Source organism: Podarcis melisellensis (genome assembly GCF_964234715.1).
Source record: "Podarcis melisellensis genome assembly, chromosome: 4".
Taxonomy (NCBI): Eukaryota; Metazoa; Chordata; class Lepidosauria; order Squamata; family Lacertidae; genus Podarcis; species Podarcis melisellensis.
Window position 1 is genome coordinate 22,828,660 of NC_138531.1, and position 14,080 is coordinate 22,842,739.

General features: G+C 42.8%; 1 protein-coding gene across 7 annotated transcripts in view; it reads right to left on the reverse strand.

The window, feature by feature from the left end:
• The window catches only part of NALCN (sodium leak channel, non-selective), a 197,577-nt gene that overhangs the window by 125,335 nt on the left and 58,162 nt on the right, over positions 1-14,080 (reverse strand). The window contains exon 1 of one of the 7 annotated variants that reach the window (XM_081908127.1): positions 5,217-5,885. The exons of the other annotated variants lie outside the window; for them this stretch is intronic. Coding sequence (XP_081764253.1) covers positions 5,217-5,259 — 43 coding nt within the window. The 5' untranslated portion in view covers positions 5,260-5,885. Of the gene's footprint in view, positions 1-5,216; positions 5,886-14,080 lie in introns of those variants that run through there. 7 annotated transcript variants of the gene reach the window in all.

Here is a 14,080-nt window from a genome sequence, read left to right on the forward strand (position 1 = left end):
CGTGCAATGTGGTTGACAGCCTCGATCTTATTCATCATTAGATCAAGGAGTCACAGCCCAACAGTAGAGCACGTGACTTGCATGCAAGAGGCTATGGGTTTGGTCCTTGGCATTTCCCCTTAAAAAATTCCTAGCTAGCAGGTATGGGAAATACACTCCCCCCTTTAAGGCCTAGAGAACCTCAGCCTATCAGAGCAGATGGTTCTGTTGAGCAAGCTGGTCCAACCTTTTCATTCATTAAAGGTGCCATCAGATCAGTATTACCTTCCCCCCCACACTCCACCACACCTCATTAGTAGCCTGTGTAAATGTAAACATTATAGATCAATATGTTCTATACTTAGGCCCCTTCTAAAGAACTACTTGAAAGTTGCATCAACATGTGCCTGGGCCCAGGCCAACTAATCCTGTCCTTGGTGTTTCACATGCTAGCATGTCCTGACCCCGTGAATAGTTCAGTTGCTGTCAGGGACCATGCTGAAGAGGGCTGTGCCGTTTGCCTCCTAGGTGGATCATAAGGAAAGGGTTAAATGAGTGTGATGTGATTGGCCAGTGGGAACCCAAGGGGAGGAGTTAGAGTTGTGTGGAAGTTAGTTGGGAGTTGGAGAAGGAAGAGGGAGGATAAGTCTGTGGGTTGGTCGAGTTGTGTTGTGAGAGAGTGAGAGGAACTGTTAGGTGGAGTCAGATAGATAGTTGGGATAATCAGTTTGAAGTTGTTAGGAACGTATAGGTCAGTAAAGAAACTAAGATTAAGAAACTGCCAAGAAAAATTAACTGAAACTTTAAACTTGTTCATGCTTATAAAAATAAACTTGATTATTTGTTAATGTTAACAACTGTCTGGACTCCATGTGTACCCGAGAGAAACGAGAGAAACCCGAGAGAAACGTGGCAGCGGGAAAGCAATCACAGTGGTGGCACAGGGATCAATAGACCGTCAAATGTCCGGGGACCCTGTGTGATCACCACAGGGGCTGCACTGAGGAAGATTTGGGGAGCCACCCCTTTCTCCTGATCCTGAATCTTCCCAGGAGCAGGAGGACAGTATAGATTTGGAACAGCGGTTTGCAGAGGGACACAGTTCAGAAGGCAGTAGCTGGGAAATACTGGATGGGGAACAACTAGCAGAAGAAACTCTAGAAGAGAGTTAACAGCTTCACAGTCTCTGGATAGTATCCACCCCACTTCCCCAAAGTCACAGAGGCTACAATCTCAGATTACAAGACACAGGAGTGATAATAGGGACGGAAGGGGGAGTGACCTTAATTGGGAGCACCGCCATTCTGGTTAGACTTTTGTTCTGGTTCTTTTGTTCTTCACTGTGTTTATTGAAGAAACTAACTGGTAAGAATTTCCTTTCGTTTGATCTGCTCATTTATGGCCACGGGGGAGGAAGCTGACTCCCTGAAGCCTGACAGTTGCTTAGAGCAGTGTTTCCCAACCTTGTGCCTCCAGCTGTTTTTGGACTACAATTCCCATCATCCCTTGCCACTGGTCTTGCTAGTCAGTGATGATGGGAGTTGTAGTTCAAAAACAGCTGGAGGCACAAGGTTGGGAAACACTGGCTTAGAGCATGGTGCTGATAATGCCAAGGTTGCAAGTTTGATCCCTGTATGGAACAACTGCATTGCAGAGGGGTGGACTAGAGGATCCTCAGGGTCGCTTCGAAATCTACAATTTTATGGTTCTATGGGTACAGCAGTACATGTGAAGGCTTCCATGCAACCAGGGGTGACAAAGCTGCAGGCATGGACAACAGGGAGTGGGGCAAGCTGCCATGTGCCACATTGAGGGCAGGGCGAGTCAGCCTGGTGTCACTCCCAAGTCACACAACAATACAATGTTTGGCCCATTCTAAAAAAGGGCTATTGAATTTTGAAGTACTGAAGTGAATTGATATATGGGCAGCAGCATTTATTCAAATCCCATACAAATTGACTGGTGTTGCTTTTTTCTGTGGAATCTGCAAAGCTTATGATGGGTGCATTTATATTCAGAGCTATTTTTCTAGAAAAAGAGGTTCCAGAATTCAGCATGACCACCACACTTATTCTGCTATAATGGCAATGGGGCCCACCTGAGAGGGGCGAGAACTGAGTTCCAGAGAGTTCCAGCTGAGGAAAAGCCCTGTTTATTATTTGCTGTACACCATCATGATATTTTGTATGAGGGGCAGGCGCTCTCTCTCTCTCTCTCTCTCTCTCTCTCTCTCTCTCTCTCTCTCTCTCTCTCTCTCTCTCTCTGTAATATTAAGTATATTCTGCTGAACTGAATGTTATATTTAATTACAACAGAAAATTAAAACATAATAAGATATATTCCACAAGGTTTAATCTTAGGCCAGAACAGAACAGCTCAAACGCTGTTGTCAAAGGACATATGGCTCTCTAGAGAAATAAAATAAAATAAAATGCCGCTCTCCTCAACACATAGCTTTTAAAACTTCTGGAGTGCCACTAGGTGGCGATCACGTTCTTTATGCACAAAACAGAATCCATGCCAGTGTTTTAAGATAAATAGAATGGGGTTAATCATGATTCTTTTGGTGTTTGGGACTGATGCCGGATCTCTCCTTATGAACTACAAAATTATTTAGAAAAGTTTTCCTATTTTAAAAAAATCCCTCAATGTGGGTTTTGTTTTTTTGGAAATATTGAATTGCCCACAGCATGCTGAACCATATTCTACCATGGGCGTGGTGGGTGGTGAAGCAGCATTGCATGAAATCTCTTACAATCACGAAACATTTTCACATAACAAATAATAAACAGCATTGTCTTGAGAACAACCACCATGTTCTACTACTATATATGGTAAAAAGGTCTTTTAGAGATAGGCTGGCAATACGTACTGTTGCTTTGTGGGGTTTGGGGCCAAAAATCAGTATATAAATAAACTGTCTCATAGTATGCAATGATTCCTTGCACTGTCTGGGATGAGGGAAGAGAAGAAAATAGATGTTTCTTCTCTTTATCACTTTTCAGAAGAGCACATTTCGTTATCACCATTGGGGACATTTTGTTTTCTTAAGCTTTCCATAACTTTTCTATTCCTACAAATTTATTCAGTTCTCCATAGCTTTTCCATTCTTAGAAAGCCATATGTTATTTTACAAAATGAGACCCCACAGCTCAAAACAGCTCCACCACCTTCTCAAACACATTAGGATGTTTTTCTCCCAGATGCCCTATGGTCCAAGATTTTGATGGGTGTGGGGAGGGGCACAGTCCTCTTCTGGATGGCTGCTTTATCTTATATAGATCTGCCTGAGTGTTAAAATGCACAGATAAGGCCTTGCTGGCAGTTCTTCCACCATGAGAACATTGCAGGGTGGGAGTGCAAGAGAGGGCTTTCTTGTGGTGGCCCCCAAATTGTGGAATGCTCTCCAAGTCAAAGTACATCTGGCCCCCTGCTTTTCAACAGCGGGTTTCAACACATGCTTTTTGCCCAAGACTTTTGGTTCTTCTAAAACAAATTTATTTATTTGGTCTTTCAAATTAAAATTTTACAGAGAGATATCAAACATAAATCATAAAAAGAAGATTCCAAGGAATCTCCTGGACTTCCAGCCTCCCCTTTGTAGGTCACAAAAGGCTTTTGGGAGTAGAGGATGAGATCTGAAGTTCCCTTGCTGTACTGATTTTGCTGGCAGTGGTTGTTATTTATAATTGGTTTTGATTGTTGGCTTTGCGATGCTAAACTCGACAGAGTTTTATTCGTTGTCCTGAGCTTTGTGTAATGTACCCTGGCTGGGACACCTTGGTGAAAGGCAGACTATACAGACATATATGTATGTTATTTATTTCCTATCCAAAGTGGACAATTTGTATTGGAGAATCAGCACAAACGGAAACAGTTAAATTATCCCCCGTACTGTGGCTGCAGTTTAAATTAGCCTCCCCACCAACTACTTTTGAAAAATGAATGAATAGATAGATAGAACAGGAGATGACTTCACCCTAGCTATACAAAACTTTCCTCATTTGAACATCCTAGTGCAGGGGTCACCAACATTTTTGGACTAGTGGGCACAGGGATGGTGCTGGGTACCACTCACAAAATGGCTGCTGCGTAAGAGGCATGCCATAACACAAAATGGCTGCTATGAAGGAGTATGGCATAGCACAACATTAGAGAAACAACCATCCTTATGTCCTGTTGGCCCTTATTATGGATCTCTCTCTTGAATACAGATGCACAGTTATGCTATTAACTGACTAATAACAATAGGAAACTTTCCTCAGTACCAGAAACATATATACACAACTGTCATTTCACAGAAATCTCTTATAAGGCATCTCCATATTTTGCTCCACAGCTTTCTTTCTAGGAGGACTAGAGACTTGCTTTTTTAAATAAAGGAAATGAAAGCTTGGAGACTGAGGCATCTACCCAGGGACACCACTGGAAGCCTCCATCGGCAGGTTGGACGACCTCTGTGCTATGGTCTCCTATTTCACCTCTGAAACTTTCCAACATACCAACACACCTTTTCTGAACTGTGGGGCAAGGACAACTGGGGCCACACTTAGGCAATGTCTGTGACCGGAAACAGTTTTCGTTCCGTTACCAAGAATTACTTGCAAATGTTTTCCATACTTCAATCTCTGTGTCCGCTTATATTTTACAGCAGCCCCATCTCCAGGGCTTTTTTATTCGCAGTGATATTTTTGGCCATCTTGCTTCAGCGAGCATTCTTTTTAAAAGAAATTGTTATTTTGTCAGGCAGCTCGCAAATAATCCCAAAGTAAAAAAGCGACTGGAAAGTATCATGGCAGTTGATGGGGGACGTTCTTGTGTGGGTAAATAGTCAATACTCTCCCCCCCCCCATTTCCCTGGTGCTAATATCCCCTCATGCATCCACTGGCAGTTTAGAAAAGAAAAGGATTCAGTGAACTGAAGAATTGTTCACACCTTTCATGCTGCACCATCTGGATCGTTCGCACAGAATAGCAAGGAATGCAAAATATGAGGGCATTTTCCCTCTAAATACTGTGCAGAGCGCATATGCTAGGTAGATGGAGAGAAAAGGCTTCAGTCCATAAATTGCTTATTTTGTACCACCTGCTACTTGGGAGGAAGGATTAAAAAAGGGAGAGGGGGACGGAGCAGGATAAGACGACTACGTAGTCGTCTGCAATAAAGGGTTCTGTCAAGTGGGAGAAGGAGGGAGGAGATGAAGGCAAGAAGATGAAACCAAGAAAAGAAAGCAAACCTACTGCTGGTCTGCCACAGCAGATGAACATGAGGAAGCTCATCAGCTTCTAGACATTTTTTTTGGCTATAAACACAGCTAAAGGGCTGCTGAGGGGACGAGGAGGGACTTGCAGCAGTCCATGCAGGGAGAAATCCACCTAGGACAGATTATTTAAATCAGCCTTTGGGGAACTGGTGCACCCCAGATGTTTCGGACCTGATTTTCTACTTTCCTTGGGGAGAGTAAAATATGCTTGTTATTTGTTGGCTGGTTGTTGTTGTTTCTTAAAGGCAAGCCGTGTCTATCACAGCACTCCATCTCCAAAAGAGATACTATGGAAGTTTGAGGTTTCGTAATTTTCCTCCACTTTGCACAAAGGACCCAGGATAATTTACAATGCTAATACATTCACCATTTCAACAGCAAAGTTAATTAAGAGCTCGAATATAAAAAGTGCACTTGTTTCACATTTCCATGTCACCGATATTATGGTTCCTCATGATTTCTGGCCCTCCCCCAACCAAGCTAATTATGCCTAGAACAATACAGTGCTGGCTCTTTTTCACACATCTAAGAAGAAGCAGAGGACTCTGCTAGAAACTTCCTTTTTTCCCTGACAAGTATCCTTGCTTAACAATTCTTCATAATTGCTATTGGCGATAGCTATGATCTCATGAACCTAATTACCCAGGAGAATAACAGTGCTTGCTGTTATTTTTAAAGGTTCCTGAATGAATATATATATATATATATATATATATATATATATATATATATATATATATATATGTCTTTTCAATTACCATTTATTCAACAGGTTTGCTTTGATTAACCCCCTGGGCCCCTGATGACAGAACAGATCATATTTCAATACAGCACTGTCCTTAAGATCTGATATCGAAGAGCACACCAGTTTTTTAAAAAATCTCCAGCACTGTAATCACCATCATATTATATAGATTTACTGGTGACCCTTAGGCCGTGGAAGAAATTTGTCTGGTGTGTGTGTACATATATGCCATGATTAATGTACTAATTATCTAATCGTATTTGAATATCTGCATTAGCTATTGCAGTTATATTACTCATTGTATTCAAAAGTAAATATATTCAATTCAGAATTGATGACAATGGAAGCATTTATTTTCTGGGATTATGATTATGATTATGATTATTAATCAGTTAAAGACCTTGTGAGAGACTGACTTATTTATTTAGATATAAGACGTGGGAACCAAGTGATTAATAGAATAAGCGAAGGGGGGGGGTCCAATGAAAAGTAATTTATGTCACTTTCAGTAGAATCCTAGGTGTTTTTACTCAAAAGGGAAGTCCGCTGTGTTCAATGGGGTTCACTCCCAGAAAATTGTTTTTAGGATTGTAGTCAAAAGGAACTTCTACTCTGTAAATCATATTGAAAAATGAGCGGTACCATTCCTATTGCCCAGTCCAGGGGGTGGGTGCCAAGGTTGAGAATGTTTACCAGGGTTCCAAGGAAGGCTGACCACTTCAACAGTGAAATCACTTCCACATTCCAAGAAGTACCAAAAAATGTCAAGAACAATGAGTGATTTCTCTTTCCATGTTGTGCAACAGATCAACAGATTAAGGAGGTCCAAGAGCTCCTCTAATCTGAAACTGGCACTGCTCTTGCACGAATCCCATTCATTACAATGAGATTGTTCAAGATCCAGTTCTTGGTGGAATTGATCATGTAAAAAAAAAAAAACTCCGGTGCAAGCTAAATTATACATATACCCACTTATTTTTAATTGAGCACACTGACATGGAGCCCGCCTGCAATGTAGGTTTAACCACATTGTCCTCACTATGTAATAGCTAAATAAATCATAGGTGCATTTTAACAGGTTACTGAAATGCTGGACAGGGTTTATGTACACTGTACAAGTGAATTCATTCTACAAAACCACTACTCTGTAGAATGTCCTAGGTATAACTATTCCTTTAGAGTAATGGATATATTCATCCACGGGGGGGGGGGGGGATTACATTATTCAGGCTTATGATCTGGTGAAATAGACATGCACTCATATGTGCACATTTCATAAGCGATCTTCAGGAACTGAGCCTGAACATGCAAGGAAAAGGTATATACAACATAAGGAAACGATATATACCACAACATGGCAGCCCTGCACACCGGGTACATTCGCTTCACCCACAATCATTCTGTGTTGAGCGGAAATTTCTGAAGGAAGCTTCTACATGCCTAAAGGCCTCATTCAGACCTTTGCACAAAGGAATGTGACTCTTGGGACAGGGAGAGGAAGTTTGTTACTCCTGCATTAGGTCTTATATTTTCCCCCAACATGGGACCATCGGACCCTCAGGTCAGCTCACGACAACACAAACAACAAACTAGCACACTATATCTTTTTTTAAAACCCACACACATACACAAAGCCTTAAAACAGCAATAGATAGCTCTCCATCTCAGTCTCCTAACACTTACTGAAATAAAAATGTGCTTGCCAGTTTCTAGAACTGGCTTAGAAAGCCTCTCTGGGGAAGAAAATCCAAATATGGATGTTCCCTATCCCTTGTCGCCACCGATTTGACCTCAGATGCTGAAAGGGTTTTGAGCAGAGCTTCCTCTGAGAATCTTTGTGTGCAGCAGTCTGATAACAGGGGAGACATTTACAGAGGTAACTACAGTCAAGGCCATTTAGGACTTTAAAGGTTACGGAAAAGCAACATGCGATTACTGGCAATCATATGCATGGGAATGGTACTCGGGAGGGATGGAAGGAAGTGCCCTTTCCGTGGTGAGATGGGCAGAGGGAGGCCTGAGTTGCCTAGGCAACTAGCTCTCCAAAAACAAGGTCACAGGCGATAAACTATATCTGAAGATTCATCAGAATCCCATTTGTTTACGCTAACCAAGTCTCAGGAGCGCGTATTTCTCATTCGATTAGTTGACATCTAGTTTTAACAGAAGGGGCTGTGATAAATACATTTGGATTATATCTTTTAGAAGGTAGAGTCAAGGATGGCCTTTCGACGGGGACGAGAAGACATCTTTTCACTTTGTACCAACGAAAAGCCCTGCTTAACATTTTGAAAGTGTTAACGCATTTTATATTAACAACACACATCCGCGCCCATCGCGATGCAGAAGATTCCACATGTTGCTGAAGTGTATGGAAATGTCTATGTAGATATGCAACCATCCTCATGAATTGGCTGAATGAGGATGGAGATGCACTGCTAGTTGTTGTGTGTAAGCAGAGCTAGAATGAAACCATTAGCTAGTCCTAATAAATGAATGTCATCGCGCCACTCCTTGGTGTGTGGAGTGCCTCAGGGTGCGATACTCTCCCCGATGCTTTTCAACATCTTTATGCGCCCCCTCGCCCAGCTTGTCCGGAGTTTTGGGCTGGGTTGCCATCAGTATGCTGATGACACCCAACTCTATCTGTTGATGGATGGCCATCCTGACTCAGCCACAGACACGCTGACCAGATGTTTGGAAGCTGTGGCTGGATGGTTACGTGGGAGCCGGTTGAAGCTAAATCCTTCGAAGACAGAGGTCTTGTGGCTGGGACGGGATGATATGGGATTGGGGGGGGGCAACTCCCATCTCTTGCGGGGGCGCAATTAGTGCCAGCACCGTCCGTTAAGAGTTTGGGTGTAATCTTCGACACCTCCCTTTCCATGGAGGCGCAGATTGCAGCTATAACAAAGGCGGCATTTTTTTCATCTCCGCCAAACTAAGCAGTTGGCTCCTTACCTCTCTCGCCCTGATCTAGCCACTGTGATCCACGCGATGGTCACCTCCAGACTGGATTATTGTAACTCGCTCTACGTGGGGCTGCCCTTGAGACTGACCCAGAAACTCCAGCGGGTGCAGAATGCTGCAGCGAGACTCCTTACGGGGTCTTCGCTGCGAGATCACCCGGTGCTATACCAACTGCACTGGCTCACGGTGGAGTACAGGATCAGGTTTAAGGTGCTGGTTTTAACCTTTAAAGCCCTATACGGCCTAGGACCCTTGTACCTACGGGACCGCCTCTCCTGGTATGCCCCACAGAGAAACCTACGGTCTTCAAATAAAAACATCTTGAAGGTCCCAGGCCACAGAGAGGTTAGGCTGGCCTCAACTAGAGCCAGGGGCTTTTTCGGCTGTGGCTTCGATCTGGTGGAACACTCTGTCACAAGAGACTAGGGTCCTGCGGGACTTGACATCTTTCCACAGGGCCTGCAAGATAGAGCTGTTCCACCAGGCCTTTGGCCAGGGCACAGCCTGACTCCCTCCTTCAGCAATCTTCGTGGAGCTCTGGCCCAATGGTTGCCAGTGGTTTGTTTTGAATTAATTTTATAACGAATGACTTTAGAGTGTTGTGTTGTACTGTTTTATTGTTGTTAGCCGCCCTGAGCCCGGCTTTGGCTGGGGAGGGCGGGATATAAATAAAATTTATTATTATTATTATTAGTTTAGAAACAAAACAACAACAATAAGAAAAGGCAGTAGGAATTCATTTCTTTCAAAAGTAAAGAAGAAGAAGCCAACAGTGTGTTGTTTTAAGCAAGCAAATGTGAGAAGTGTTTAATCTGGAGACATTTCTGCTCTTAAATTAGAGCAATACTAAAATATTGGAAAAATATGTTGAACTTAAAATCAATGAGTGTAGTGATGGATGTCACTGTCAAACAGAAAACCTGAATGCATATACAGAGCTTTGGGAAAACTCACGTAATTCACTGTTTTTTTATATATCTGTCAGTCAAAGAGATTCACTGACTACAGCCTAACTATTTTACATGTCTGACAGAGCTAAGGTGATGTCACCCGTTGTAAATAAAAAAAGAGCATTTATGCTAGGTATGTATGCAGATAGTTTGCAAAAAGAAAAGAAAAGAAGGAAGTTAGTCAACATATACTGTTTCTGTCAAACTCTCTGACTGCAAGATAGACACATATACATATATAAAACAGTAACAGCCTTCACTACAAATGGAATGGCGGCACAAATAATTGAAACATATGCAGATAAACTTTTTGAAGTAGTTCATAGTCTCATATAAAGTATGAGCATTTTGCTTAAGGGACATCAGTTTAAAAAATTACACTCTGAGGTCCTGTAAGAAGCAACAAATATTCAAGCATCTCCTCCAATAACCTGCCAAGTTGCTGACAAACACTACATTAATGTGAAAGTTTTAAAGTGTGACCCATTATGTCCATTACTATTTTTAAATAGCAGTCATTTGGTGCAAACCATGCATTTTTCCCATTAATTGTCACTTTCCCAAAAGAATTCTTACTTCTCCAATTTTAGAGAGAGGAAACTTTGCCAAAACACCCCCCCCCAACCATTAATAATACCAATACTAATAATGATAATAATTTATTATTTATATGCCACCCATCTGACTGGGTTGCCCTTCAAACACAGTAAAACACCAAACATTTAAAAACTTCTCTATACAGGTCTTCTCAAGGCTTATATATTTTAAATGTGGGGATCTTGGGTCTCTAGTGTTTGGCTAAAATGAGCAGATTTGTTTCTTGTGAAAATAACTTTTTAGAGCTTTAGCTGCTAAATCATAGAACATCAGTTTCTTCCCACTCTTGTAAGAATGTTTCTTATGCTCAGTTATATATAGGTTATCAAAACAATTTTGTAAAGACCAGAACTGATAGATTTACCAGTTGGCTGTTTCTTAAAAGAGAAAAGCCAATGTCTTTGGCAAGTGGTTTCTTTAAATCTGCCAGATAAAATGGGAAGAGCATTCCAAGTCCCAACATTCCTGATCTAAACCTCGCATTTAAGCTTGTCTCCTTTCAGTAGGAACACTTTTGATCTTTCAGAAATGCAAAATATTTCAGCACACCCAGGAGAGGAATTTTCCCATATCTACTCCAGTCAAATCTGAACTTTGACTGTTCTTGGATGCAATTTCAGCATTTGAAAAGTTAGCATCAACTTCTGACCTTTTATGTTTCTTCATCTATGCCTTTAAAGAAAAATTTCTTGGGTAAGGAATCAAACAGTTCAATATGTCACCACGGCTTAATAAAAAGCTGTTGCATATAAATATATCTGAATTACGTTTTTAGTCAGTATGGAAAACAAGTTTCCTCAAACTACCATTCAGAATGTCTCAAAATAAATCCGCTCACTTAAGACTCTAATATTGATTACTTGGCTTTTTATCTACAGGGAAATATCTGCTTGTTGATAAAAAGGAGTGTGAAAATGTGTCTCAAAATCAATGGAGTCTCCCCTAAAAGTTCACAGCCCGGGTTTTTGAGAAACAGCTGATGACTCTTAAGAGCAAAAATAGTTATAATAAAAATCAAAGTGAACTCCTGAAAGATCATCAATAAGCAACCTGCATGTATAGGAGACATCAAACTGTGTTCATGCTTTATTTCAGCCTCTCTCTCTTTCTCTCTTTAAATTACAGCTAATAGCTTTATGCACTTGCCCAGCTGGAGCCTTAATAGACTGAAAAACTTCAATTAATCAAGGTAAACCCACAATTTCCACAAAGAGTCTCATTCACTAATACAGTGGTGCCTCGCAAGACGAAATTAATTCGTTCCGCAAGTCTTTTCGTGTTGCGAGTTTTTCGTCTTGCGAAGCACGGTTTCCCATAGGAATGCATTGAAAATCAATTAATGCGTTCCTATGGAAACCGCCTTCAGACCAGGTCCGGGGGCAGTCTTGTCCCCCGACCTCTTCTGAAGGCCGGCGGGGGGCGAATGTCTTTGCTTCCCCCCCACCTGCCTTCCCGGGAGAGCAGAGAAACGCAGCGCTGCTTTCTCCGCTCTCCCGGAAGGCAGGCAGGGGGGAGCAAAGACTTTTGCCCCCCGCCAGCCTTCAGAAGAGGACCTCTTCTGGACCTCTTCTGAAGGCGGGCGGGGGGCAAAAGTCTTTGCTCCCCCCGCCTGCCTTCAAAAGCCGTCCGGGGGCTTTTAAATTGCCCCGGGACAGTCCCGGGGCGATTTAAAAGCCCCCCAGGGGGGACAAAGACTTTTTGGGCGAAGCAAGCCCATAGGGAAATTCGTTTTGCGAAGCGCCTCCAAAACGGAAAACCCTTTCGTCTAGCGGGTTTTTCGTCTTGCGAGGCGTTCGTCTTGCGGGGCACCACTGTACTGAAAATAGGAATCTGGAAGATAAACATAGGGCAGAGACATCAGAGGGGCTTGCTGTAACAAAGGTTGAGAGTCTGAGGGCATCCCTGCCAGAGTTCTGTGGCTTCTAGGGCTTAGTTGGAACCATAGCTAACCCATTTCGAACAGCAGGAATCAACTGTAGAACATATGAAATGGAACACCGGTCTGCATTGTAGCTCATGTTCTAAAGGGTAGATGTCCAGCCCCTTCCAAGGATGGGGAACCTCTGGACCTCCAGATGTTGTTGGGCAACAACATACATCATCCCTAACCCTGGGAGCTGGAATCTAACAATATATGAAGTCCCCCAATCCTGTTTTCCATGCTGCTATCTTAAAAAGCAGAGACATCACCTTGCCAACAAAGGTCCGTATAGTTAAAGCTATGTTTTTCCCAGTAGTGATGTATGGAAGTGAGAGCTGGACCATAAAGAAGGCTGATCGCCGAAGAATTGATGCTTTTGAATTATGGTGCTAGAGGAGACTCTTGAGAGTCCTGTGGACTGCAAGAAGATCAAACCTATCCATTCTTAAGGAAATCAGCCCTGAGTGCTGACTGGAAGGACAGATCCTGAAGCTGAGACTCCAATTTTTTGGTCACCTCATGTGAAGAGAAGACTCCCTGGAAAAGACCCTGATGTTGGGAAAGATGGAGGGCACAAGGAGAAGGGGACGACAGAGGACAAGATGGTTGGATAGTGTTCTCGAAGCTACGAACGTGAGTTTGACCAAACTGTGGGAGGCAGTGGAAGACAGGAGTGCCTGGCGTGCTCTGGTCCATGGGGTCACGAAGAGTCGGACACGACTAAATGACTAAACAATAACAATGTCTACCTAACAGGGAATTTGGAGACAAGATTTCTATTCTGGGGGGTGATCCTTGAGGAAATGGAAATGTAACAAACACTCCAGACCAGATCACTTTCCAAGCACGTCCGTTAACTTCATAAAGGCTGGCACTGCAAAGGAAGTCCAGCCTGCTGGTTCATACAAGCCCCGATGTATAGGTTCTACATAGCACAAAGGGAGCATATCCTCCCACACACCAGAGGTGAAAATACAGACACATTTGTAAAATATATATTTTTAAAAAACCTTAGACCTGACGACTGCTGACCAAGAGGCTCTGCCCCAGTTGGTCATTATTTATATTCTTACGTTTACTGCATGTTTGAGACAAACTGTGTATGCCCTTCCCATCTGATCACTGCGCTCTTTCCTATCCTGAGTGCTGGCAAATTATTATTATTATTATTATTATTATTATTATTATTATTATTATTATTATTATTATTTTACTATTTACAAAGCAAAAGCAGGGGCAACAATGCATGTGGAGAAACTTGAAAAATACTTTTACTTCTCCGCTGGTATAGGATAAGGGAAAGGTAAAGGGACCCCTGACCATTAGGTCCAGTCGTGACCGACTCTGGGGTTGCGGCGCTCATCTCGCTTTATTGGCCGAGGGAGCCGGCGTACAGCTTCTGGGTCATGTGGCCAGCATGACTAACCAGAGCAGCGCACGGAAACGCCGTTTTCCTTCCCGCCGGAGCAGTACCTATTTATCTACTTGCACTTTGACGTGCTTTCGAACTGCTAGGTTGGCAGGAGCAGGGACCGAGCAACAGGAGCTCACCCTGTCGTGGGGATTCGAACCACCGACCTTCTGATCAGCAAGTCCTAGGCTCTGTGGTTTAACCCACAGCACCACCCACGTCCCTCTGGTATAGGATAGTTAC